The 27962-nt window shown below is 44.2% G+C and overlaps 2 protein-coding genes across 3 annotated transcripts; one reads left to right on the top strand and one right to left on the bottom strand.

Moving 5' to 3' along the window:
* Window positions 1–3011: 3011 nt before the first annotated feature.
* ELK4 (ETS transcription factor ELK4) lies at window positions 3012–25306 on the bottom strand. 2 transcript variants are annotated; one of them, XM_077887242.1, is made up of 5 exons: window positions 24786–25306; window positions 16660–16875; window positions 14476–15348; window positions 13016–13132; window positions 3012–11288 (listed from the first exon to the last, which is right to left on the bottom strand). In XM_077887242.1, the coding sequence occupies exons 2-5, from the start codon at window positions 16864–16866 to the stop codon at window positions 11190–11192; spliced, it is 1296 nt and encodes a 431-aa protein (XP_077743368.1). In that variant the 5' UTR covers window positions 16867–16875; window positions 24786–25306; the 3' UTR covers window positions 3012–11189. The 2 variants fall into 2 exon arrangements, with proteins under 2 accessions (XP_077743368.1, XP_077743367.1); XM_077887241.1 differs by lacking the exon at window positions 24786–25306 and adding an exon at window positions 24029–24186.
* On the top strand, window positions 19205–26943 carry LOC144307143 (uncharacterized). Its single transcript, XM_077886667.1, has 3 exons — window positions 19205–19245; window positions 24117–25337; window positions 26634–26943. The coding sequence occupies exons 1-2, from the start codon at window positions 19205–19207 to the stop codon at window positions 25201–25203; spliced, it is 1128 nt and encodes a 375-aa protein (XP_077742793.1). The 3' UTR covers window positions 25204–25337; window positions 26634–26943.
* The last annotated feature ends 1019 nt before the right edge of the window (window positions 26944–27962 follow it).

Genomic DNA, 27962 nt, shown 5'->3' with positions numbered 1-27962 from the left:
GTGTGTTATCCATTATGGACAATTGAGCTTTTATATGAAGCTCAGAAACAAATGATCAGATATTTCCCAAAGAGTGGGCTCTCTCAAAGTCAGGCTCACGCGGCTGATATTTTAGGAGAAACAACTCTCAGGACTAAGAATCACTATTCCCTCTTAAATATAATCAGAATAGGAGAAGGCAGGTAGGTTTTAATGCGACGCTTCAGAATCAGTTACAGGGCAAGTAGGGCTTTTCACCTGATCTCCTCCTGCTAAGAGTGTTGACATTTCAGAGTGCGGCAGGAGCCTTCCATCCCCAGCTTGGAATCTAATCCATCTGGATGCCAGACTCACTAAAGGAAGACAGAGTGAGTGACTTCGAGGTCATTCAGAGGATTCGTCTATTCATTTTAAAAAGATTTATTGAGTACCCGCTGTGTTCAAGGCGCTGATTAGGTGCAGAGATACAGCAGAGAATGAGCTAGAAGTCCCTGCCTCGCAGAGATTACACTGCAGTAGAAAACAGATGGACGGTAAGAACTACATGCCACAGGATAAAGGATAATTGAGTGCCACCGAGGAAATACAGCAGGGGAAGGGGGTGGGAAGAGGACTGTCCAGAGATGTTCTGGAAAGCCTTCATAAGGAGGCACCATTTGTGCTGGGACCTAAACAATGCAGAAACAGCAACTCCCAAGGACCAGAGAAAGAGCCAACTGGGCAGGGGCCAGGGGGAGAGCAGCGCGTGCTGTCCCTGAGGAGCAGCAAGGGGACCAGTGGGGCTTCAGTGTGGTGAGGAAGGTGGGTCAGGAGTCGGAAACAGGTGGGAGTGGCAGCCGGGGGCCAGATCATACAAGCCAGGGCAGGAGTACAGATTCTGTGGTTTTTATGTGAGATCACCAGGAGTTACGAGCAGGCAGGGCGCGTGGTCTCATTTACACAAAGTAATACTGTGGTGGTTGTGTGGAGGAGAAACTGCAGGACAGACGTGAGACCGGGACACCAGCAAGGGCACGACTGCCTAGACCTCGTAGGACAGGACGGTGGCTTGGACAATGTTGGTAGCGTCAGAAATAGCGAATGTGATCAGATTCAAGCTATATTTTGAGAAGTCCAAATTTGCTGATGGATTGGGCATGGGTGTGAGAAAGACGGGAATCCAGGATGACCCAAGGCATGTGGCCTGAGTTACTGGCCCTGTGATGAGGCCATTGTCCACTGGCAGATGGAGGGGGTGGTGCTCAAGAGTTCTGTTTCGGACATGTTCATTTTTTGATGCTATCCTGGATATCAAGAAGGCTGGTAAGTACAAGAGTTTAGAGCTTAAAAGTCAAGCCCAACAATAAATTTCACAGTCACATACACTTAGCACTTAAAGCCCTGAGACTGAAGAAAGACTGCCTAGAGAGAGAACGTAGGGAGACTAGAAGTTTGGGCCTTGCCAACCTTCAAACCAAGGTTTGAAAAAAGAATATGATCCCAGCAGAGCACGTGAGAGAAGCCACGAAGTAGGAGGAAGTTCGGGAGGGGTGTGGTCTCCTGGAAGGCCTCATGAAGAGCATCTCAAGGAGGAGGAAGTAACCAATGCCACCATGAGAGCTAAACATCAACCACTGGACTGGGCAGCATGGACAGTGACCTTGATAAGAGCAGGGTTTCTGGCAGTGATGACGTCTTCAAAGCACATGGGAATCCCATCAGCTGTGATGCTCCAGCAACAACCTTGACACCAATGCTTTCCATCTGGCAGAAATTATCTTTCCTGTTTCATTTTTCATTATACACCATCCTCTTAAGATTATCCCAAAGGAAGTCACCCTCAGGGACTCCAGTAACAGGGCACATTGCCCTAAGCGCAGGGCTTTCTAGGGACCATCATTGTGAGAGCTCATAACTGGTAACACAAGTCCTGGGAAATTACCCAATGTTAGGCTATTATTTTGTCATTAGATGCATCTATGAAATACAGAAAGTTATTAAAAAATGGACATTATGCCCCTCAGGAGGATGTGTCAACAATCAGAAAGGTTAGAAAATGGTAGATCAGACAAGCTTTTTTACTGAAGGATTTTTTAAAAAGATTTTATTTATTTATTCATGAGAGAGAGAGAGAGAGAGAGAGGCAGAGACACAGGCAGTGGGAGAAGCAGGCTCCATGCAGTGAGCCTGATGGGGGACTCGATCCCAGGACTCCAGGATCACGCCCTGGGCTGAAGGCAGGTGCTAAACCACTGAGCCACCCAGGGATCCCCTACTGAAGGATTTCTTAGAGCTTTAATCTTCTAATATGCATTTTGAATCTCCAAGAGGTGGCGACCCCATTTCCCAAACTTAATCAATCTCATGAGACTATTGTTTCAGGTAATATTATTTTGACCACAGTGGTTTAGGAGGATCCAGCAGTCATCAGAAGTGGTTCCTATTCAACCACCTGAACACAGCTTACCCACCACCTGAAGGGATGCTTCACTGCTGTCCTCAAAGAACACTCTGACTCTATCTTGTCATCCACACCTGGAGATGGGAGACAGACCTCTGTGATGTCATGTGTGCCACCTGTTAACCCCACTTTCCCCATGGAGATTGTATCAACTCAGTTCTCAAAGTACCTCATTCCATTTACTTCATGAACTCAAGTCTCCAATTCCTTATGTTGAAAACTACACAATGAAACAATGCTTAGAGCAGAAATAGGCAAAACATGCTTCTCACAAGGGCTAGAATGAATCTGATTATATTTTTTAAAATTCAAAAGTAAAATAAAAAAGATTTCCCATTTCCCAAGATTTTTTCCCATAAATTCCTTTTTATGTCAACAATCATTTTACAGTCTCCCCTTTCCACCACCTATATCCCAACTCAGTCTTTAAATATTGTAATGTAGAGATGTATCAAATTGTTGAAGGCTGGGTTTTAATGATAACCACTGGGAAACTCAACTTTTACCTTACATTTATCTATTTAGCACGGATGAACACAGAATCCACAGAGGCCACCTCAATGGATGTGAGAAGAATAATCAATTCCAAAAGTCATTTTGTTAAAAATATTTATTTAAAAAAATACAATTGTTGTCCATATCTAGTTGCACATATATCTATTAACATATCTATAGAGTTTTGGACTTCAGTAAATTTGCTACAGTGCTTTCTTAAAGCTGGCTTGCCATTATACAAAGCAAATTCCTCTGTCAGTTTCTGCATAAAAATAGTTGTTTTTAACATATCATCTTTCTAAAAAGACGCACATCACCAATACAGAATTTAACAAAATTTTTGCATAAAACTTGAAGGGATACAAAAAACTATCACCTGATTGGTCATCAGAGCAACCCCTCACTATATCTGGAGATGCACTGAGTATTAGCTACACTTTTCTCTTTTAAAAGCAGCATATCACAAAGCCCTCAAAGTGCTAGCACATCCTCCTCCTCACCTCCCTATGCTCTGTGTGAAGGTTCTCGGCTGCATTCAAACAGAATCCGAGACTCTGGCTATAGTCAATCCTAATGGACCTTAAAACAGCACCCCTTTGTTCCCCGGATAGGCTAGGTCAGACGGCTGAGCTAGAAGACACAGCAGCTTCCCTCTGGCTGCAACACCAATCAGTACGATTTTAATAAATGTTAGCAGCTACCATCATTTTAGTTGTGGTTTTGGGAAAAAGAAGAAAAAAAGTGATTTTAATACTTTGAAGGTCTCCTTAATGTAAATTACACCGAAACTAAGACAGGTTATTAGTGACACGTTACCTGTCCTTCATTCCTTTGGGCAAGTGTGCATCTGCATTACACAGAAGCGTTCCACATACACAGGACCGGTGGATACTGGACATTGTGAGAGATAGAGTTCAACAAACAAGGGGAAAAATAAACAATGAAGGAACCGTCTTCTCAGTCAGGTTGATATAGGCTGGAGGAAAACACCCTGACAAGATCTTATTACCATATACCCTGAACTAAGACACAGACATAAAAGAATACTCATCTCTGGTGTTAATGCCACAGCGGACTATGCTTTTCTTCTGCATCAGACACGGGGTGGATGAAAACCAAATGTTTACTATTTAATAACATTCAACTTTCAAGTGATAGCCACACCTGAAGATCCAGTAGGGCTCATAGAAAATTATTGGTTTGTTCTTCAAGATGCAAATTTATGCTTTTTTTTTTAAGCCAACTAGATTATCTGCTTTTTTATTTTTAAGCCAACTAGATTATCTGGTCAATTAAGTGTAAAATTCTAATTTTAGTCAAAAATTGTATTCACCTCAAACCAAAGCTACCAGTAGCAGAATGACTGGACTGTTTCATATTTAGTCTTCCCTACCCACAGAGGTCAGTGAAACTACATGAAGGCAAAAGTGCAGAAACTGGTATGACTGTGATTAGGAAAATCAAATGGCCAGACCAAATAAATAGGCCGCGAGTGATCAAAAAATGTAATTGTATTAATTTCTATCTTTACATATATGCGCATCAGTTAATTTCACTAATTGTGAACAGGGAAGTTCATAACACATTGCTACTTCTCACATAAGCACTGAATGTAATGTACATATAAAGGCCTTGGTAATACTGCCCTTGAAACCAGAAAGTATGACATGTCTTAGAAGGGACCATGTCCCTGGCCTAACAGACAATAAGCAACAAGGAGTAAACAGAAAAGAAACAGAAAAGTGGAGAGTTTACAAAGCTAAGTGTACTCCATTCAACTGCAAACCATTTAAAAAGCCATACATTTCTACAAAGCACAGTATTCAAAGCTTGTAAATGATTTTTAAACATCCTAGCCAATAGAGCACACCTTACAGAGAGCCTGAAACAATGGCTCATTAGGTAATCCATTTATCTCTTCTCCAAAGAGTCTTAATTCCAGAAAACATAAACGAGAAATAAACATTACTTCTCTGACCCTCAATAGCCTTAGGTCAAAATTAAACAAAATAATCATTAAGTGCTTCCAGTTATTAATAACAAAACAGTGCTAATAATGGTGCCCCCCAAAAGTGCCAAGTGATTTAATACCAGTCTGTGGCATTCCCACCCCTGAACTCTATTCTAGGCATACTTGAGTGATTCTACTGGCTAGAACTCTGGCCCGGCCACAGGGCACAATCACCCCTGTCCAGAAGATCCCAGGCCTGTCCTAGCACGGCTCATAATCCTTAAGAGGGACAAGAGTCAGAATGGGCCCTTATGAGATGGGAAACAAGGCAAAGCTGAGAAGATTCTGAGGTTTCTGCTAATGCTTCTTATGTACAATTTAGAAGGATAAACTAGGCTACAGTGCCAGAACTCCCCCACCATTTCATCAATTCACGGCCAAATCTGTACTTTAGAAATACTACTCTTAGTATAAAACTCTGTCTCTGAAAGTTAGACCTCAACATAATGAGGATTTTACACAAAAGTGCAAGTGTAGAAATGTTAGGAAATGAACTCCTCACTTGCGCAGGGATGTATGTGTGGGAGAGCAAGTCAACACGGCTTTGTTCAAGCACGTGTCATGTGCAGCCTTCTAGTTCTAAAATGGTGGCAAGCAACTTAGTCTTTCAGGTTTATGCTTCTAGGGATTTAAAAAAATGAAATGTGCAAGGCATTAATTTTTTAAAAGTGGCAACTGCAAAGTGCGGCCAATTTTTTTTTTTAAGTTTTAGTATCAAATAGTCTATGAGCCATCCTAGAGGATGAAAACTGTATGTTCCCTCTGAAAGATCTATTTACACACACACACTCACACACATGCACACACTCAGTACATCAGCATAGCCACACATATACAGGTACTCAGCTGATACACCAGAATGACTTGGAAGGTAATGCTCTAGTCTCCCAATTACATACTTAAAATTTTAAACCTTACAAAACTTTCTGATGTGTATTATACTAAAAAAAAAAAAAAAACCAGAGTTCAAGAGTCTTACTATGTTTGGTTGTATCCCTCATGAGTTTTGTTAGGCGATTCATTTAAAATGATGTTAACAAAGGCTTGAATGTCCTGGTTTCTGCAGAAAGCCTGAAAGCCAACACTTCCCCACTCACACAAGCCACTCCAGGCTTCCAGCTTTCAGGATAAATGGCAGTATCCCAGCGACTGCCATTTTCTGGCAGGCTCTCTATCTATCACAATTTTTTTTTTTTTTTTCAGAAAAGCCTGAAGAAACTGGCAGCTTCAAATGGAACATTTAAACCACATCAACAACTCACCTTTCAGACTGCTCTGTTTACAGGTCAAAACATGACTTTTGTGCTAACAGGTTCCACCAAGTACGAGAAATGAAATCAAACCGCCTTCTTTTCTTGCTTAATACACTACCGCCCACAAGAATTCTAGATTCTAAGATTAAAACTTAAACTTCAGTAAGCAGAATTCTGATGACCTAAGAGGAATAACAGGGCACCTTGTTTCAGGTTATGCCTGCAGCATTAAAAACAGTAACAATTATTTTTTGACCCCAAACCAAGAAGATAATTAGTAAAATGTTTTCCATAGAGCCCATTCTCTGGTCAGGGTACCTGCTAAAGAAAGATAATTAATGTTGACCTCCATTTCCCTACTGTGGGGCGAACAATTAACTTCTAAGCTCCACTTAGAAATAACATGTTCTATCATTCCCTCAGATAACATGGTGACTAGTGTTTTTCACTTTCCCATTGGTTTGGTGATTCATTCAGAGCTCCACGTTTCTGCACCGAGATACCTGCACTTGTCTCCACACTGGTCTACACACCTGAGAGCGGCACCTGAGCACAATTCTAGATTTCTGGCATGGATAACTAAAATACATACAAGTAAGTGAAGTGGTAAGTAGCACTGACCCACCAAGGAAAGTATTTCTTCAGATGCTGAAATGTTCCAACAAATAAAAAATCAAAACTTATAAATACAGCAAGAAAACAAAGGTGGTTATATATTTTAGGATAAAGCAACTTAATTCAGAATTTGTTGGTAAAATATAACATTAATAAGGCCAAAAGAAGTTTATAAGCAGAGTAGCAAAATAAAAGTCAATTATAGGGTCATACCTAATTCGGAGAGAAAAGAGACAGTAGGCTGTCAAAAATAATATGCACAAACCTCTGGCAAACATTTGGGTAATGGGAAAAAGAATTAATAGGGACGCCTGGGTGGCTCAGTGGTTGAGCATCTGCCTTTGGCTCAGGGTGTGATCCCAGGTCCAGGGATCAAGTTCCACATCGGGTTCCCTGTGAGGAGTCTGCTTCTCCCTCTGCCTGTGTCCTGCCTCTGTGTGTCTCTCATGAATAAATAAATAAAATCTTTTTTTTTTTTAAATATAGAATTTCAGGAAGTTGAAGACAACCTTTCCTGAAAATTTCCAAACTGAACTTCTAGAGATTTTACATGAAAATCAGATCAAACATGTAAAGGAATTTTCTAAATGTTTTAACAAAAGCATCCACATTTTGTTTTCAAGATCAGACCATAAACAGTATCCTGAGTCAGTGGTCTTTAAGGTAGAGAGGCCATGCTGCCAGAGGGTGCACAAGACAGTGCCCTGGGCCAAGAAGAAAAGACAGAACTTCCAGTCAAGATTTCCTTTTTATATCATTCTTAATTCCTATTTCTGTGTATGTCTTATAATGTATGAAGGACTTTCACACATGGTTTACAACTTAATTTATACATGTATGATTTTACAATAGGAAACTGGTGCTGAAAAACTTCTACTGAGTAAGGTGTGTGTTCAGAAAGGCTGGAGACTGCTTTTCTAAAATGCCAGTGGGTGCTTCCAGGTGCTTATGCTCCCTAGGAACACACAACATTGCCTTTAGAACTTCATAGTCCTGACACACATTCTGAGATCAGAATGAAACAAGGTTATTAAGGCCAGACCTCACAAATGCCAGCTACGAATGGGCCTGCAGGGGTACTACCAACAGCCTGCTGTGGCGGCCACTGCCTCCCAAACCTCTGATGTCCTTTCCCCTCCAAGCCTGAGTGACACACAGTATGAAGAAAACTAGAAATTGTGCCAGGTGAATAGATTCAACAGACTTGACTTTTTGGTTTGTTTTTTTCAGACTTGACTTTTTGGATCTCTAATACAGTGTGTATATTATCAAGGAATTCTTCCAGTTAATAAAAATCCAGTACCCTTTCACCATATATACATATGTTTATGTATACACAGGCTCATGGGCTTACTTTTCCCATCAAAATCTGAAGAAAAAATTTATACTCATATTTTAGCCATCAAAATGTGGAAAAATTAAAACTGTATTTTAACCCCCAAAGCTTATGTTGACTTTTTAAGGATTTATGGATTATTCCCCTATGGATGTGTTTTTTTTTTTTTACTTAATGGAAGTTTCTACCTTTGTTAGAACACACAAAATACACCATGAGGAGTATCACATCACAAAAGCACTGACAAACCATTAAAAAAAAATTACTGAGGCTAGACATGTGATTTTAATTTTGTATCTTAAAAAATCAGCATATGAACAAGAAAAAAATTATTTTAGAAATTATGTGAAGATCCACCCTAGGATGGAAGAATGTGGCAGCTGCCGGCTGAGTGTGCGGCCCTGTGTTCGTTCCTTCTCAACTCTAAGGAAGTGGCTTATAATCAGGTGCGGTGGGAGGGTTGGTCATTTACATCATGGAAATCAGCAAATCCTACAATTTGAGGACTTTTTTTTTTCCCCTTCAGAGAGCCTGGTTGTTAAACATTCCCCAACATACAAACAAGTAGATATGAGCCAGAGCAGATGAAAAACTAAGACAATCACAGATGTCTCAAAAACTCATTCAACCGCTCCCTTACCTTAACTTAGATTGCTTTTACCCACCAGCAGTCATCCTGGCAAAGTGATTCGTGATAGATAACAGCTAATAGCAAACAGAAGTCTCCAGTGAATATTGATCTTAAGTGGTATGTCACCTTTTGATGCTAAGAACAACTCTGGATGTTCCAAAAACATGAAGCTGAGACTTTTCCAGGAAAGAGGTAGTTTACAAACAGAACGGTCTGCCTCATACACTTGAGCTAAGGTTGTAAACTTTCATTTAAAAAAGTAAATACATACACACACACACACACACACAGAGCACACGTCTCAATGTCAATTGATCTCGAAGAGAAAGCAGATCATCAATATCCTGAGGCCCACACCTCTTGGAGGCTTCCAGGGTAGGTTTACAGACAGAGGACTCGGTAACACTGGTTCCTAGGAAGTTGCCAGTACTGAGTTTTAATGGTGTCCTTGGTCCCTAGGCACCTGTGCTGAGACAGTTAATCTTCAAAGATATTGTCTATGAAAACAACCAATGGCTTTGCTCCTTTACTTCAAAAAGATAAAATACTTTTGTGCTTTCAAAATTTTAAATATCTAGTTAAATCAAGCCATCGATACTTACATTTGAAGTACAAAATATTCATTAACCTAATAAAACTATCCCAAAATGCTGCTGAGAGGTCTGATTTCAAACAAGCATGCGAAGTAAATGACACAGTGTGGGAGACAAGGGCCATCATCCGTTCCCCATCACTATGGAACACTGCCCTCATCACTGCTACTGCGCACCTCAACAACAGATTTCTCAGCTGATAACCACAAATGAACCGTTAACAGGTCTCCAACACTACAAACATAAAGACAGCTCCCTGAATATTGTTCCTCCAAGGCTACTAACCTAGCATGGATGTCTCATGCTACAGCTTCTCTACACTGTACAGAAACATACTTAAAGTGAGTATTCTACATCTAAAAGAAGCTGGTTTGTCTCGGTGTCATTTTGAGCCCTCAGATCCTTACTCCTTCATTCCATTTAGTTTATGTGACTTGATTATAGAAATGTTTCTAGAGTTAAAAGGTAAGATAAATGGGCAGTGTTGTGGTGGTGGTATATAATCTAATCCTAGACTCTAAAAACCAAGTTTTTCAGAAGATTCCACTGTGACGTTGCTATCAATCACAAATCCGTCGGTATCTACCACTGATTACCATATGATAATATTTTATAAACGTGATGAAGAGATGAAGGCCTACATTTCTCACTACTGATGTGAACAATCCAATCCCTGTGTATGAGCACTTCCAAACAAATTCTGTTGCTAATTTAAAAAAAAATTTTTTTTCAAAGAAATAAGCACATCTTTACCTCACCGTAGATTTGGAGGTTTCACTTTGCTTTTCATTTTCCTAATTACATCTTTAAAACAGTCACAACCACTAACAACCTTAAATTTAAAAGAAGGTAAGTATGCGGTGGAAAACAGGGTAAAACGAACAGAAAAGAAAAAGTCTCTTCTAACTGGGAAAGCCCCACATGTTGTTTCAAGTCATTCAGTTGAATGTTTTACTCAGAGATGCCTCCAGACTTCAAAACCAGATTCATTCTAAAAGCTATCACTTACCATGCTGTGTACCATGGGGGTATAATCTAGGCAGTAGCCCAGAGAGCAGACGGCACTTCTGTGCTGGAGATGAGGTCCCCTATTCACTGCTTGTTGCAAACACTGTCTTAAACCCCAGGTTTAAAAAATCTTCCTATGTTGAAACAGACTAGGCTCCATGCTCCATTCACAGGTTCAGACAAGATCACACAGACAGCTAAGAGATCCACCGTGATAAAGGTAAATAAGATGCCTTTTTGTGGAGTTGCTTACCTATGTTACGGTTCACAGCAAAAGAGAATCTAGTAATGTTGCTCCAATCTTACTTTGTGTAAATAGGAATGACTCCTTTTCCTTCACTGCTTATACACAGCTCACTTTTCATTATTCCACAGAACACACTTGGTCCTGAAGATATGGCCACTGCATTTAACATTTCTTCAAATAATATGCTCCAAGCAGGACTGTTTTCCTGGCCAAAGGGTCTGAATAAGGCAGAAGGACTAACTTTGTTCTTAACTGCTCTTGCAAAGCATAGCTGGCTGCAAAACCCCACCAAAAATTTCTTTAACATGAAGCTCAAAATACTTAGAAAGGAAGGAAGGAAGGAGTGAAGGTAGGAAGGAAGAGGGAGGTGGAGTTTGGACTCCAATTAAGGCATTTTTATATACAGTCCAACTTGAGTCATATTCAAAGGGAATCTTAAAAAGGCATTTCAATGGGGAATGGCAAAAATCACAATAGTCTATTACTAGCATTGTAGAACTATTAACCGCTCACTTTCAATGTAATCATGTTGAATGTCTCTTTCTTTATTTCTTGGTTCTCTCATTCCGTAAGTGCATAGGTTATGTTTTCTGTAGATCTGGGGAAAATGGGCCAGGGGTGGGTGGTCCATCCAGGCCAGACACAGTGAACGGTCCATGACTGTTCAGTACAGAAGGAAACTGAGAAAGAAAATAAAACACATTATCATCCTATTACTCAACCCCAACTTTCACTTTCTGTCCCTGCGGCAGAACATGAAAGCTGCATGCAATGGCTCATGGTACAAAGGTAGTAACTATTTATCAGGGGAAAATGTGATGTCACAACAAAAACTTTAAAGAAAAAAACTGTCCTACATGTTAAATATTAACTCTCTGGCCTACCTTGATGGAAAGAACAAACCAAACCTTCCCTCAGAGCCTAAGGTATACAGCTTTACGTTTAACTTCACACAAATGTTTAGAAAGTTCATGCACTACAGAGTATAATTCAATTACAAAGCAAATCACAGACTGTCAAAAAGAGGTCCAGAAAGAGATGCCCATTCATTAACTCTATTTATAACTGATGCATAAATGCTCTGCTAGAACAGAACCCCCATCATGTGTTCTAAGATCAATTCTATAGGGAGAGTCCATGCTGAAACTGCATGAGCACTGTGCAGTTTAAGGTCTCAGATCACTCTAGAACTCAATTATCTGTGAGAAGCAAGGAAAAATGTAAAAAATAAACTATGAGACATTCTCAACACTATTCAATAATTCAGAACTTTTCGCAAAAAAAATGTAGAAGTAGAAAGATTTTTAATTTTTTCCTTCATTTTTTTTCCCAAAAGAACAAATAAAAAGTTAAATTGCAAGATATAAGGAAGTCTACCAGTAAGTGAATGAATCAACAAAACAAACTCTACACGTTCTAAAGTCTAGATGCTTGGGCCAAAACACTGGTTAAAAGCTGTAAGACCTTCCCTATGATCTCGGTTAAAGGGTATACAATATCCTTTTTTAAATACATATTTAAAATGTTGATAAGGGCAGCCCCGGTGGCGCAGCGGTTTAGAGCCACCTGCAGCCCAGGGTGTGATCCTGGGGACCCAGGATCAAGTCCCATGTCGGGCTCCCTGCATGGAGCCTGCTTCTCCCTCTGTCTGTGTCTCTGCCCCTCTCTCTCTCTGTGTCTCTATGAATAAATAAATAAAATCTTTAAAAATAAATAAATAAATAATACGTAAATAAAATCTTGATAAACATTAATTCTAAATGAGTGAGAAACAGAGTATTTGATATGCCATTCTCAAAAGTTTTCATTTTCAAAAATCCTCATGTAAAATAGACTTATAAAAGAGACTTATATGCACAAATTTTCACACACATATATGTATTTTTTTTTTCAAAAAAGAAAAAGAATTTCTAGCGTTTAAAATGACAAAGAAATCAGGTGGTTTCAAAATCTACTATAGTACTGAACAATTCTTGGTCTAACTGAAATGTATGTAACAGTAAAGAATGAAAAGGAAGCCGGGATCCCTGGGTGGCTCAGTGGTTTGGCACCTGCCTTGGGCTCAGAGCATGATCCTGGGGTCCCAGGATTGAGTCTCACATCGGGCTCCCTGAATGGAGCCTGCTTCTCCCTCTGCCTGTGTCTCTGCCTCTCTCTCTTTCTCTCTCTCTGTTTCTCATGAATAAATAAAATCTTAAAAAAAAAAAAAAGGAAAAGGAAGCCTTGCTGTGAATATCTTTGGAACCGTCTGCTGACTGGAAAACTAACCAACTAACCCTTGGAAAGCATATTTATTAAACGCAAGTTTTATAATGATTAGACTAAAGAGTGAAGACACACTGCCTTTTGGCCTCTTTCTTCATGTGTCAGGCCCCAACTACAAAAGGCAAACTTAGAGGTGATTTACCTGGAAAAGTGTGTTAGCACCTTGCAGTCTGGCTGGACTCAGGGGAGCAACAGGGCTAAGAGTACTCCAGAAGTGGATGCTGGATAGCAGGGGGCTCGGCGTCAGTAAGATGGGAGTCTGCAATATGCAAAACAAAAATGATCACTAGGTGACTCGCCAGTTTTACATTTCAACCTCATAATAATATATCAATAGCCTTAAACCCAAATACTGTCCTCTTCTCCACTAAGGATCTCTGAAATTTTATCATGAGAAAAGTTCAGAAATTATTTTTACAACCTAAGAAATATAAATGGCAAAATATTTCTAATTTGTGTTTTGTAGGGTCTTTCCCAAATAGAGAAACCAATCTGGTCAAGGGCAGAGAAAGAACTGGTAACTAACTCACAAACACAGTTCTCCTTAGTAATGGGAGGTCTATTTAAATGTTATTGGGGTGAGGGGGAACACCTGAGTGGCTCAGCGGTTGAGCGTCTGGGCGTCTGCCTTCGGCTCAGGGCGTGACCCTGGAGTCCGGTCACTGAGTCCCACATCAGGCTCCCTGCATGGAGCCTGCTTTTCCCTCTGCCTGTGTCTCTGCCTCTTTGGGTCTCTCATGAATAAATAAATAAAGTCTTAAAAAAAAATGCTACGGGGAGGAGCCTACATGGCTCAGTCAATTAAGCATCCGACTCTTGATTTCAGCTCAGGTCATGACCTCAGGGTCCTGGGATCGAGCTCCATGCTGGACTCTGTGCTCAGCACTTTGGACTCTGCTCACTTTTTAAAAAGGGAGTGCACACCTTAGTTGGCTCAGTCAGTTAAGCGCCTGCCTTCAACTTGGGTCATGATCCTGGGGGGGCCTGGAATCAAGCCCTGCATCCCCTGCATCAGGCTCTCTGCTTGCATCAGGCTCTCTGCTTAGCAGGGAACCCGCTTCTCCCTCTTCCTCTGCCTGCTGCTCCCTCTGCTTTTGCTCTCTCTCTGTCAAATAAATAAAATCTTAAAAAAAAAAAAAAAAAAAGATTCCCTCCCCACCCCTTCTCCCCCTCTCTTATATAAATAAATAAATAAATATTATAGGAGATGAGTAAGTTAAGAAATAACTAATATAACTCTACAAACTTGTTACTCAACATCACACCAGGAGGTTTTCTTAGGTTCTTGGGATTGTTTTCTAGCTTTTGATGTTATCACTATTTTTTTATAAGATACCAATGAGTTTTATAAGACCAAAAAGAGAGAGAGAATAGTTGGCTTTAGGAGGAAGTTGAAAAATATTTATTTGCTTGTAGAGACAACAGATTCTTCTACGATGCTACTCCAAACCTCTCACTGATTACGCAGGGAACTGGGTCACAGCCCACTTTTCTAAGACAGACCCAGGTAACAGCATGAGAACGTGAGGTTATAAATTCTGCATGTTTTAAAAGGTGAGTCAATGCAAACATCGGTGGCACTAAAAAGAAAGAGTCAGTTACCTGTGAGAAAAGCGCTGGTGTAAGAGAAGCTGTGGGGAGAGAGGGGCTCAGTATTCCCAGTGGACTTGGGTCACTACCGGTGATCACGAGGATGGGCGCCAGCTCTAACCCTTTGGGTTTCTTGGATCTTGAAGAATTGCTTGTTTTGTCCTTTTCCAGCAAGGCCGCATCCTGGTCTTTAGGCTCTAGTGACAAATTCTCTGGAAGCTCCATGGGCTGCGAAGCCACGGAATCGATGTCCGTGTCAACCTCGGGATTAGGACTCAGCGGCGGCGTGGGGGTCCTGGGGGGCTCCGGCACAGAGGGGGAAGCGGAGGAAATGGGGGGGGCGGCGAACGCGGCGGTGACACTGGCTGCAGAGGCCGGGGCTTCCAGGGAAGGCAGTTTGGGGGAAGCCAAAGTCTCCAATGCCTGGAGGGTTTCTTCTGAAGATGGAGAGATGTTGGGGCCGAGGGACGTGGCGGCAGCAAGAGGTTCACCCGGCAGCTTTTTGGAAGGGGTCGTTACGAATCTGATGACAGACGGAGTTGGCTCCGGAGGCGGCTTCTTCTCTGCCAGCTTCTCAGCTGGACTCTCAATCTTTATGGGTTTGAAAAGCTTCTTGTTGGAGGAGTTCAAAGAGTTGAGAGTGAAGGAAGAATACAAGCCGGAGTGTATATAGTCGTTGCGGCTGGAGGCCCTGGCGCCGGGCTGGGGGGGCTTCTCCCGGCCCCCACTCTCGGGGTCCCTGGCGCCGCCGCCCACCTCGCCGCAGCTCAGGGCTTCGCAGTCTCCCTCAGCCCGGCCCACGGTCAGGGGGTCCATTTTCAAAATCTCTGGGTACGACACAAACTTGTACACAAACTTCTGACCATTCACTTTTTTAATGATATTCTGTAGATAAACAAAACAAGCACCTTATACCTTCTGGTAAATGTGCCGCCCACAGCTCACAAACAAGCTGACCTAATACGGGGTCTCGATTTGGCAAGGAGTTCACTTAAGAGCTTCAGAATCACTTCCATTTATCTAGCCAGACCAAACCCAGGTCCTAGCGCCCTGGAGCATAAGCTGAGAACATTTAACTGTCTCACAAGTAGCTGAAATGATGTTGTGTAAGACAAATTTCAATTGCCTAACTCGCCCAATCACATTATCTGTAGTAAGTCAAAAATCACCGAATTGCGATCTCAAACAATTCCAAAGGTACCAGCCATGCACATCCTGGGTAAGCACAAAGGAAGAGAATATTACTTCTGCTTGGGCTTCTACTTCCTCCCGGAGTTCCAGCTGTTTCTTACTTCACACCACACCCCCCACCCCCCCACCCCCATTCTGGAAAGCTGGTAAAGGTTAAAGAAATTAAGATCTCAGCTTCTCATTCTAATTCTATCCATTTGAACCATTACTTTCACCTCAGAGCCCAAGAACATATCCAAAATAATAAGAAATTAAACAAAAAATAAATTTGAACCAAGCAATCAAATCTGTGTACTAACAGCTATTCTTCGAAGTATTAATTTGGGGGCGCCTGGGTGGCTCAGTGGTTGAGCACCTGACTTTGGCTCAGGTCATGATCCCGAGGTCCTGGGATAGAGTCCTACACTGGGCTCCCCACAGGGAGCCTGCTTCTCCCTCTGCCTGTGTCTCTGCCTCTCTTTGTGTCTCTCATGAATGAATGAATGAAATCTTTAAAAATAAGAATAATAATAATAAAGTATTAATTTGTGTTCTCTGGGTTAACCTCAAAAGTAAAAATTAAGTAAAGCCAAAAAACAAGCATACATGTGACAATTTTTAAATTATGATAGACACAAGAATGTTTATTTTATCCTCAACAATCTCAAATTTTCTTTTCCTTATTCCAACACTATACTCACTTTTTCTTTAAAGACAACAGCAATTAGGAATTATAAAATAGGATGAGGAGTGGGATTGCAGAAATAGAGCTGGAACAATTTACATGTTTCATCCTAATTCCAAACTGCTGAAGTTATAAAATAAACTAGATCAGAATAAACGAGGACAGTGATCATTTTGCAATGTATACAAATCCCAAATCATTATGCTGTACACCTGAAACTAATATAATGTTATATGTCAACTATGCCTCAATTAAAAAAGGCTTAAAAATAAACCAGAACATTAGTACATCATAACCTCAACAGAAGAGAGAATTCTTGTTTTGAGGTGGATGTGAATTACCTTTACATAATAGTATCTGAGGGCTCGGCTGAGTTTGTCGTAATTCATATTAGGCTTGTTCTTCCGAATCCCCCAGAGACGAGCCACCTCTTCTGCCTGCAAAAGCTTGAACTCCCCATCATTAGAGGTCCAGCTGATCATGTGCTTGTTCTGAGGCTCCTGCAGGAGCTGAAGGAGGAACTGCCACAGGGTGATAGCACTGTCCATAGCAATGAGCTGAAAGAGGCACACAGATAAGACACACAATAATATTAACAGCCAGCACTTATGGAACACCACATGCCAGGCACTGTACTCCAAACAGTATTACTTCTTTTCATTCCCAGACAATCCTACAAAATAGGTAACTGTTGCAGCCTCATTTTGCATTTGAAAAAAACTGATCAGAAAAGAGATAAGCAAGCCACTTGTCTGAGGCTGAGCAAGTAAATGGTGGGGCTGACATTTAAACCCAGGCAATCTGGACCCAGAGTCCAAATCCTTAGGCAAGTCCAGTGCTTAAGAAAAGTCTTGTGGGGAGATAAAGTTAGTTCCATAAGTCACAGGAGCAGTCTGATGATTGCCGATCACCAGAGTACCACTGCTACTGAGTTTTATCTGAAAAGCTCATTGTCCTGTCCCCTGAGACCACCATTTTAGTATTTATTTAAATCAACCAACTTGGTTTATTTGCCAGGAGTATGTGTGTGTCTCACGGTGGCCCGAAGATATAGGGAATAATTTACTTCTGCTCCACTGGCATTTCTCCTCTGAATAGTTTCCGTTCTCATAAATTAATTTACATTTAAATTGGCAGCACTGAAAATTCAGTAAAATGCTCCCTGATTTAATTTACAAGTTCTGTCACCATTCTGCCCACAGGGATTCCATCTGCCTAGATACATTTTTTTTTTTTTTTTTTTGAAGGAGGCTCCTCTGCCCAATGTGGGGCTTGAACTCAGGACACTGAGATCAATAGTCGCATGCTCTACCAACTGAGCCAAGCCAGGTGCCCCTAGAGATCCTCCTTTATTTGATGAGTGACCTTTGATTATCAAGACATGAAATGAAAAAATCATTCAATATCTCAGGTTTTAGGCTCTCCCTGTTGAGGCCAGAGTTTCTCAGTTTTGGCTCTATTGATATTTTGGGCCAGAAAATTCTTGGTTCTTGGAAGCTGTCCCGTGTATTTTACTTGCTTTGACCCACCAGATGCCAGTAGCACCTCCTGCCCCATTGTGACAATCAAACACGTCTCTAGACATCGTCAAATGTTCTGGGAGACAAAATCATCCCAGTTGATAACCATTGGTTTAGGGAACAGAGTAGCAAAGAAATGCTCTCACAAAGTTATTTTCCTCATAAAACTTCAAAACCATACCCCATTTATTAGGAAGAATTATTTAGGGCAAAAACTCTGGCCAAACATATATATAAACATCCTAAGAAGCCTATAAATGAACTATACACACACACAAGAGCAAAAAACCCTCCTTTTCTTATCTAGGAATGAGATCTCAATGGACCAGAATAGGACTTGTAAACAAATTAAATCAATTCCATTAAAATACTATAAAAATAGGTAAGTTGGGCTACATCAAAATTTTAAACTTTTCTGCTGTAATAATATCATTAAGTGAGAAGCAATATTTAGAATGGGAGAAAATATTTTCTTTTTTTTTAACACAACATTTTATTTATTCATGAGAGACACAGAGAGAGAGAGAGACAGAGACAGAGAGGCAGAGAGGCAGACAGGCAGAGATCAGGCTCCATGCAGGGAGCCCAACGTGGGACTAGATCCCAGGTCTCCAGGATCACGCCCTGGGCCGAAGGCAGGCGCTAAACCTTTGAGCCACTCCGGCTACCCGAGAAAATATTTTCAAATATGGGACTTCAGAAATACATGAAGCAATTTTTTTAAAGATTTATTTATTGGGACGCCTGGGTAGCTCAGCAGTTAAGTATCTGCCTTCGGCTCAGGACATGATCCAGGTCGTGATCCAGGTGGAGATATCGATTCCTGCATCGGACTCCCTGCAGGGAGCCTGCTTCTCTATCTACGTCTCTGTCTCTCTCTGGGTCTCTTGTGAATGAATAAATAAATAAAATCTTAAAAAAAAAAAAGATTTATTTATTTGGGGGGGTGGTGAGCCAGGGGAGGGGAAGAGGAAGAAAAATCTTCAAGCAGACTCCCGCACAGGAGTCAATCCCAGGACCCTGAGATCATAACCTGAGCCGAAATCAAGAGTTGGACACACTCAACTGAATGAGCCATCCAGGTGCCCCAAGAATTCTTATAATTAGGGACACCTGGCTGGCTCAGTCAGTGGAACATGCAACTCTTGATCTTAGGGTTATGAGTTCAAGTCCCATGATGGTGTAGAGATTCCTTAAAAATAAAATCTTAAAAATAATTCTTATAATTAGAAAATAAGAATGTACAAAGACATTTCTTCAAAGAAGATACACAAACTGACAATAAGCTCATGAAAAGATACTCAACATTAATTATTAGGGAACTAAAAAGTAAAATCACGTAAAATAGCACTTCACGCTTACTAGGATGGCTATAAACAAAAAGACAGACAGTAGCAACAAGCGTTGGTTAGGATGTAAAGAAAGTGAATCCCTCATGCATTGTTGGTGGGAATATAAAATGGTATAACCACTTTGGAAAACAGTGTGACAGTTCCTCAAAAAGCTAATCAGCATATGAGTTACCATATGAGCCAGCAATTCCACTCCTAGGTATATACCCAAAAGAATTGAAAATACATGTCTACACAGACACCTGTACAGAAATGTTCACAGAAGCATTATTCCATAGTAATATCCAAAAAGTAGAAACTAAATGTCCACCAACCGATGAATGGACAAGCAAAATATGGTATAACTACACAGAATATTCAGCCAGAAATAGGACTAAAATACTGGTACACGCTACACCATGGACAGATCTCAACAACTTTAAGTGAGGGGATCGCTGGGGCTCAGCAGTTTAGCGCCTGCCTTTGGGCCAGGGCCTGATCCTGGAGTCCCTAGATTGAGTCCCGCATCGGGCTCCCTGCATGGGGCCGGCTTCTCCCTCTGCCTGTGTCTCTGCCTCTCTCTCTCTGTCTCTCATGAATAAATAAGTAAAATCTTAGAAAAAAAAAAATTAAGTGAAAAATGCCAGCCACAAAAGACCACATATTGTACTTGTTTACATGAAATGTCCAGAACAGACAAATGTATTAGACACATTAGATCAGTGGTTGCTAGGGGCTGGGTAGAGAGAAGAATGGGGAGTGAATGCTTATGGGGTGATGTATATATTCTAAACTTAACATTGCTGTGGTGGAGGAGCACCTGAGTGGCTCAGTAGGTTAAGTGTCTGCTTTTGGCTCAGGTCATGATCCCAGGATTCTGGGATTGAGCTCCATGTTGCGCTGCCTGCTCAATGGAGAGTCTGCTTCTCCCTTTCTCTCTCCCTCTGTCTCTCCCCCTGCTCCTGCTCACTCTCTCTCAATTAAATAAAAAAAAAAAAAAAAGACTGTGGTGGTGGCTAGACAACTCTTTGAATATACTAAAACCACTGTATTGTACAGCTCAAGTAGATGACTTTTATCATTAAAAACAAACTAACAGGCAGCCGGGGTGGCTCAGCGGTTTAGTGCCGCCTTCAGCCCAGGGTGTGATCCTGGAGACCTGGGATCGAGTCCTGCATCAGGCTCCCTGCGTGGAGCCTGCGTCTCCCTCTGCCTGTGCCTCTCTCTCTCTGTGTCTGTCATGAGTGAATAAATAAAATCTTTAAAATAAATAAATAAGCCAAGTCTCTTTCATCACAGTCATGTACTCCTTTCACCAGGAGAACCACTCCCTAGGTGGATAACTGCAATCACATTACCAGCTGGTTGCAAAAAAAGTATTACAATTAGATACTAAGTGATAATGGCCTACAAATAAGGTGTCACTTTAATACTGCGTAACAGTGCCCACTAATCTTTCCCACAGCCTCACTTAAACTGTGTTAAAAGAATAGTTTTAGGGGTTACCTGGCTGACTCAGTAGCTGGCTACCTGTGACTCTTGGGATTGTGAGTTCAAGCCCCACATTGACCACAGGGCTTACTTAAATAAAAAGAGTAGTTTTATGTTATGATCCATCAAGTATGGGAAGGGATCCATTTATCTCAATTTACCAGAGACCTTGTCTTCTAATGATGTCTGTTCATGCCTAGTTCCTTTTCATTACATATATTTTCCATCTAAATGATTATTCTTTTTTGGTCTAAACATGTCAAAACTACTCCCTAGTAAATTTTAGCTTAACCGAAGAAGTGTCTCCCTGTGTCCAGACATCATCTTCATATCAAGAATGCATGGGGGGGGGGGGGCCCTGGGTGGCTTATTGGTTAAGTGTCCAACTCTTGATCTCAGAATCCTGAGTTTAAGCGCCAAATTGGGCTTCATGCAGGGTATGGAGCCTACTTTAAAAAAAAAAAAAAAAAACCTTACAGAGATCAGGGTATCAGTGTGTGTAAGACAGAGGGAGAAAGAAAAAAGGGGAAACCAAGGAAACCAAGAGGTTGGGGAGAGAGAGAGGGAGGGGAAAAGAGAAAGGACAAAGAACTGAAATCTCAAAACGACTACAAATGTGGTACCCGTAATTCCATTTCTTTTTTGGGAAAAATTCCCAAATGTAATCCTAGGGTCTTAATACCTATCATGTAGATAATGCTTGAGTCCCACAGGTTTATAATGGCTAAGGTATACATGTGGAGACAGAAACACGCATCAACATCTCCACAACGAGCACACAAGTGCCACACTGGGCAAAGGGAAGGGTCCCCAAAGAATGTGTGCTCCCATAGGGGTTCAGATTTCACCTTTCAGCTTCTATTTTCCCTTCTGGTTATTAGGGGAGCCTATGGAGTCAAATGCTGGTGAGCTGCTGCCGATACTTCAGGGCAAAACCTAACTGTTGTGGAAAATACTGATGCTTTTTTTTGTACTTTACAGTGCCGCTGGGATAGAAGGTTGTTTAGAATCAAAGGGCATTGTGGTTTTGGAATGAAGCACTGGAAAAGAATGTTCTTTTGCAAAAACAAAACAAAACAAAAAAAAAAAAACACTTCACAGAAAGATATAAAGTGGACATCTTCAATGGGTAGTATAAAGGAATATTTTATTCATTCAATTTTGATATCAGGCCATACTCTGAAAAGTTGGTGAATCTCTGGGTATACAGTCAAGTTGAATCTCTTCCTTTCAGTTCCTAAAAGTGTGCTATTAATACAAAATTCAATCATTTCCTCAGGCATAAAAGAGAATTAAAGAATAAATTCCAGAAAACAACTATTAAAAAGATGATGAATCAAAAAACACAAAAACTTTTATTCTAGCTCCTTATTAATAGACCTTTACTTTCCTTCACAGAAAAACTCAAGTTTTCTAAAAGTATGCTTTTAGAAGAACTTTCCAGAAGTGTAATGAGGGAAATATTTAACTGTTGCAAAGAATGCGATTGAAGAGTTAAATGTTGAAAACATAACTGATTCTACCTTAATCCTTCAAAGGTAGATCAGTCCCAGAAGTAAACTGAAAGAAAGTATGTTGAAATAAGCTATTAGGGAAAGGAAGTCTCTAGTAAATGAAACTTTTTCCACCCTAAACATGTTTATAACACACATAGTCCAGTTGCTGTGGTGACCCAGAGCCCAACTATTTTTTCAGAAACAGCAGCTAAGACCAAAATACGAGGTCTCCAGATTCAGTGTGCTGCTTCAATAAGACAAAACCAAATCATGTATCAAGACTGCATTAGTTTTGAATTAAAGTTTTGAATTAAAATTTTTGAATTAAAATCATCTTCGTTTTCGGGGCACCCGGGTGGCTCAGCGGACGAGCCTCTGCCTTCAGCCCAGGGCCTGATCCCAAGGTCCTGGCATCGAGTCCCGCATCTGGCTCGCCGCAGGGAGCCTGCTTCTCCCTCTGCCTGTGTCTCTGCCTCTCCCCCTGTGTCTCTCATGAAAAAACTTTTAAAAACAAAAACAATAAAATCATCAACGTTCTCGGAAAGCGACCAGGAGTCTCTTACCTGTGCAGTACCCTACACTAAGAAAATATTGAAAGTACAGCCACACTGCAGGAAAACTTGAAGACAACATCTCCCCTAAGAGTGTAACAGATTTCACTTATGCAGGTTTTTAAAAACAGATTTTATTTACTTGACAGAAAGAGCGTCAGAGAGCACAACTGGGGGGCGCGGGGGAGCAGCAGAGGGAGAGCGAGAGGGAGAAGCAGGCTTCCCGCTGAGCAGGGAGCCCGAGGACCCTGGGATCGAGGGCTGAGCCATCCAGGTGCCCTCACTTTAGCATTTTGATGTTCAAATAAAATCAAAGAGAAGGGAATTCCCGACGGGGAGGCGGCGGGGCGGCGGGAGCGGGGGCTGAATCATACGTTTCGATGAAAGCATCACTAACGGTCCCGACTACGAAAGCACCAAGTCGTCCGCACCGTGGGGTGGGGGCTGGGGGCTGGGGGCTGGGCGCCGGCAGGGGCAAGAGAGGACCCGGCCCGCCGGCGTGACGAGCAGGCGACTCCGGTGCTCGCGGCGACGCCCTGCACCTCGCAAAGCAACAGCCTGGGAAAAAGCCGACCGTGTCTCTTCCGCCCACTGCACCGAGCGGCAACACCGCGCGCGTCCCGCCGAGCCCCGCCACGACGCCGCCCCCCAGGGAGGCTTCCCGGCGGGCCTGCAGGAGCCGAGAAGCGACCGGCCCCGCCGCAGCCGTGCAAGGAGCCCCAAGTCCGGAGAGGACGAGGACAAGGGACGAAACTCGACACCGATGAACAGCGCGCGTGGGGAGCGGAAGCAGCTCGGAGACCGCGCGCCCCGCGCAGATCAGAGTCCGGGGAAGAGCCGCGGCCCCCCGCGGCCCCCCGCGACCCCCCGCGGCCTCGGCTAGCACCGAGTTACTCTACTTTCGTTTTCCGACTTCCTGTCGCTACAAAGAAGCAGAATTCGTCGTCCCCCACCCCCCCGCCCCCCGCCAAAGGCCCTGCCACCCCGAGCCCCTCGGGACGTCGCGGGGCGCAAGGAGGGGCGAGGCCGGGCCCGCGCGCTCCGCCGTCCACCTGCGCGCCGCGGAGCCGGGGGGAGGGGGGAGGGGAGGGGGGAGGGGAGGGGAGGGGGCGGGTCCCCGGGGAGCGCGCCCGCCCCGCCCCCGCCCCGCCCCGCCCCGCCCCCGCCGCCACGCTCACTTCCTGTTGTGCCGCCTGCTCCCCCCACCCGGCCCGGCCCCAGGCCCCCAGCTCCTCGCGGCGGCGGCGGCGGCGGCGGTGGGGGCGGCGGCGAGAGTCCGCGGGGGCGCGGGGTGCACGGGCGCGCGAGGCCGGCCGCTCACCGAGGCCGCGCGCGGGGCTCCCTCTGGGTCTCTGCCTCGAGCGCGATGCTTCTCTCCGCCCGCCGCCTCCTCACGCTGGGACCTCGAGGGCGGCGCGGCGGCCGCTGCGACCCCCGCGGCGGAGCCGGAGAAGGCGGCGGCGGCCCAGCCGAGCCCGCCGGGGGCCCGCAGCCGCCCGCATCGCCAGCCGCCGCCGCGCCCGCCGCGGCTCCTCGCGCCCCGCCCTCCCCGCCCCCGCACGCGGCGGCGGCGGCGGCGGCGGCGGCAGCGGCAGCGGCAGCGGCGGCGCGGGTCTTAGGGCCGCTACCCGCCGGGCGCGCGCTCGGGGCGTTCCTCGCCGGGCCCGGCCTGCCAGTCGCTCCGCGGCCGCCGCCACTCTCAAACCCCCCGGCTACGTCGGGGCCCCTCCCGGCGGCGCAGCCGCCACGCGTCACTTCCGGGGCGGGGCGGGGCGTGGCCGCGAGTCGGGGCCTCCGGGGGCGCGCGTGGGCGCGGCGGTACCTGCGGTTCTGCGCTCGGCCGCGGCCCCGGCGCCCAGGCTGCGGTCCGCGGGGCGGGGGCCCGGGACCGCCTCCGTCGGCGCTGAGCCGTCGCCCGAGGGCTTCTGCGTCCTGGGCCAGCAGTCGCGGCTTTTCCGTTGGCTCCTCCGAGCGCCCGCTCCCAGGAGCACCGAACCCCCCGCCCCGCCCCGCCCCGTGAATACTGTTAAACGGTCCCCGCAGCGCCGTGGCCCGGGGGCCGACGGGCGCAGTCAGACCTGGAATCCGGCCGCGGCTTTGCGCCTCGCCGTCCCGGAGACCTCAGCTTTGTTGACTCCCCAAAAGCTTCATCCTCTGTCAAACGGAGAGAAGCCGGGGGCCCAGCGTTGCGGTGGCAAAGCGGGCCGGGCGCCCGGGTCACCCAGCGGGGTTCCCAGCACGCGCGGTCTCTCTAAATGGGGTTCCCAAGCAGGCGAGGCGCACGGGGCCCCGAAGACCGTCGGCGGAGTCGAGCCGCGGAGGGATGCGCGGCCCGGAGCGGGAGCGCCCAGCGACGCCTCCGAGAACCAGGCGCCGCGTCGCCTTCAGCCCGAGACCAAAGGGCCGGGGTGCGAATCCCCCGCTCTCGGGCCATTTGCTCCCTGCAAGCCCCGCAGTGAGTGGCTGCTCCGCTCTGCACCTCGGTGCCTCGTGTAGAGGGAAGGTGACCGCGCTCAGCGCCGCTGGAACGAGATGAAAGCCCGCGGCGCACCTGGGGCGCTTCCGGACGCCCGGCAAGTGGTGACGTCATCGTTTTTGCCTCCGCCGCCCCCCCCGCAACTGAATCCGAGGTGGGGTCAATTGAACTCCCTGAGTTGAGGTGCGACCGATCCTCTTCCTTGGGTGGGGGCTTCTGGGGGAGAATCGGCGCTTGGATTCATTTCCAACCCTCCTGCCCGCTAAATACAGGGTCATGACAACACCCAGGTAAAAGCGGCCCTACCGAAAGGTGTGACCTTCTTAAAAATGACTCTGCCAGAGGGTGCAAACATGCTTCCATTAAGAGGAAACGTGCAATAGCTGCAAAACCCTGGCACTCTCGGCCTCTGGTGTGAGATGTTTCCTCGCAACAGTTTCCATTTCAGAGACAGGAAAAAATAAGGATTAAGGTAGGCTGTTTAAGATGCACGCTTGGAAACATCTGTTCATAGAAATATTTCATTTTAAGCCTTAGACCAGACACAGGTAAGGGTTGTGGAGCTCTGCTAGACTACCCTGCTCTGCCCAAACTGGCAGCAGACCTCTCTGATGCGGCCCCACGGGCTATGGCGGCATCACCACTGCTTTAGAGGAGTTGACAGTCTTGTCGATTGCAGTTTATTTTTGGAAAAGAGCCCACTTTGGGAGTTCTTAAATTAGTCATAGCGAGCCTCTGTTTTTAGATTGACTTAAAAAAAAAAAAACAGTGCATGTTGACAGCAGAGACACTAAAAGGAAAGTCAGTTTCGGATTAGTGAACTGGGGGAAAAAAGTTTATTAATGTGCCTGGTTTTCCCACTCAAGATTCTAAAAATATAGAATCTCTCTCCACCGTTCATCACACAACAGATGGTGGTTTTTGCAACCGCCATGGTGGTTATGTTGCTTTTTTGTTACCTTGTTTGGTCACTTTCTTGCTTGATAGATCTCGAATCCTAGTCTTAGCTACTCAGGGCTATCTCAAATAAAATTTGCAGATTTTATCTAAGTCTAATATATGTTTTTCTGCCTGACCTGCTCTCGATTGTGTTTTTCAACCATTTTGGTTATCCCAACCCTGCCACCCTTATTCCCCTAATGTAATTACATTTCCTTTTTTTTTTTTTTTAAGATGTTATTTATTCATAAGAGATAGAGAGAGGCAGAGACACAGGCAGAGGGAGAAGCAGGCTCCCTGCAGCCTGATGTGGGACTCGATCCCAGGGGGATCACGCCCTGAGCCAAAGGCAGATGCTCAACCGCTGAGCCACCCAGGCGCCCCTGTAATTACATTTCCTAACCCAGTAACACCTAGTTAGGATTATTTCTTCCTGAAGCAACTTCCCCTTGCCTCTCTTCAATGTTGCTGCCTCATCATTACCCCAAATTTGTGTCCCTTTTTCCTAAAGAAATATTTCATAGATTCTGAGCAAGCGTGGAACCATCCATCGGCTGTTCTTCCAGGCAGTATCTTACAGCACATGAAGTAAAGAAGAAATAACTAAGTCGGAGGAAACATCAACAGCCCCAGATCAGGACAGATGAGAAGCAGACGGCAGCATGTCTGACATGAAGGAATAAAACTCGGAGATTCCTGAATTCTAGCCTCTCAATTTCCCTAAACTCCAAGCTTGATCCTCCTGGGAAAATCCTCTCGATTTATCTCTTCTGGGCCTCACTTTCAATATCTTTAAAAATAAAAGCTATTCATACCTTTCACTTGTAGTCTGTGGTGGATGGAGGAAAAGAAAAAGATAGTTGATCAAAGTGGGCTTTGGGTTCTTGTTGAATGGCCCAATAGTTATTATGTTTGTGGGACTTGAAATGTCAAAGGAAAAGTTACCTTTGAAAATAAAATGCAGGCTAGCTGGATCCTGAATCTAGCAGCATTTCCTAACCCCATTACTTATTAAGACCCTAAAATTCACCTAAGACAACCAGTGGCATGATGGTTAGAAATATCTCTACACCAAGACTATTATTCTGGGCAAAGAAGTTTCATCCCCAAAAATAAGACTTATAATCAGAGGGTATTCAAGGTCCAGAGAAAAACTAATGAAAAAGTCTTTGAACAATGTATTTGTGGCCTCTAAACCATGAGAAAAGCTCATGGAAACATCCTTCAGCCCTATAGCTGTAAACTTCACACAACACCCTGTTTTCCCAGAGAGGACATGACAAGACATGACTTACTGCAGTTACCTGCCTGGGGCATATACTGATCTAAAACATTTCATGACCTGTTTCAAATACACCTAAGAAATAACTTCATATACTGTTCTTCTTTGGAATCTACACCCAATCTACTTCTTTTCTCCTCCACTAATTTTTTTTTTTTAAGATTTTTTTTATGGGGGAGGTGGCAAAAGGAGAGAGAGAATATTCACGCAGACTCCACATTTAACATGGAGCCAGACATGGGTTTCAGGCTCTCAACCCTGAGATCATGATCTGAGCCGAAATCAAGGGTTGGGTTGTGGGGCACCTGAGTGGCTCAGTCAGTTAAGCAACTGCCTTCAGCTCAGGTCAGGATCCCAGGGTTCTGGGATCAAGCCCCACATTGGGCTTCCGGCTCAGCAGAGAGCTTGCTTCTCCCTCTCCATCTGCTCTTCTTCTTGCTTGTGCTCTCTCTGTGTGTCAAATAGAATCATTTAAAAAAAAATAAAAAGAGTTGGATCTTAATTGATCCACCCAAGGTCCCTCCAGTAATATTTTTTTAACCTAAAACAATTTTATTG

The sequence above is a fragment of the Canis aureus genome, chromosome 38, assembly GCF_053574225.1.
Source record: "Canis aureus isolate CA01 chromosome 38, VMU_Caureus_v.1.0, whole genome shotgun sequence".
Taxonomy (NCBI): Eukaryota; Metazoa; Chordata; class Mammalia; order Carnivora; family Canidae; genus Canis; species Canis aureus.
Note: the sequence above shows the minus strand (reverse complement) of the source record. Positions and strands in the feature narration are given on the sequence as shown.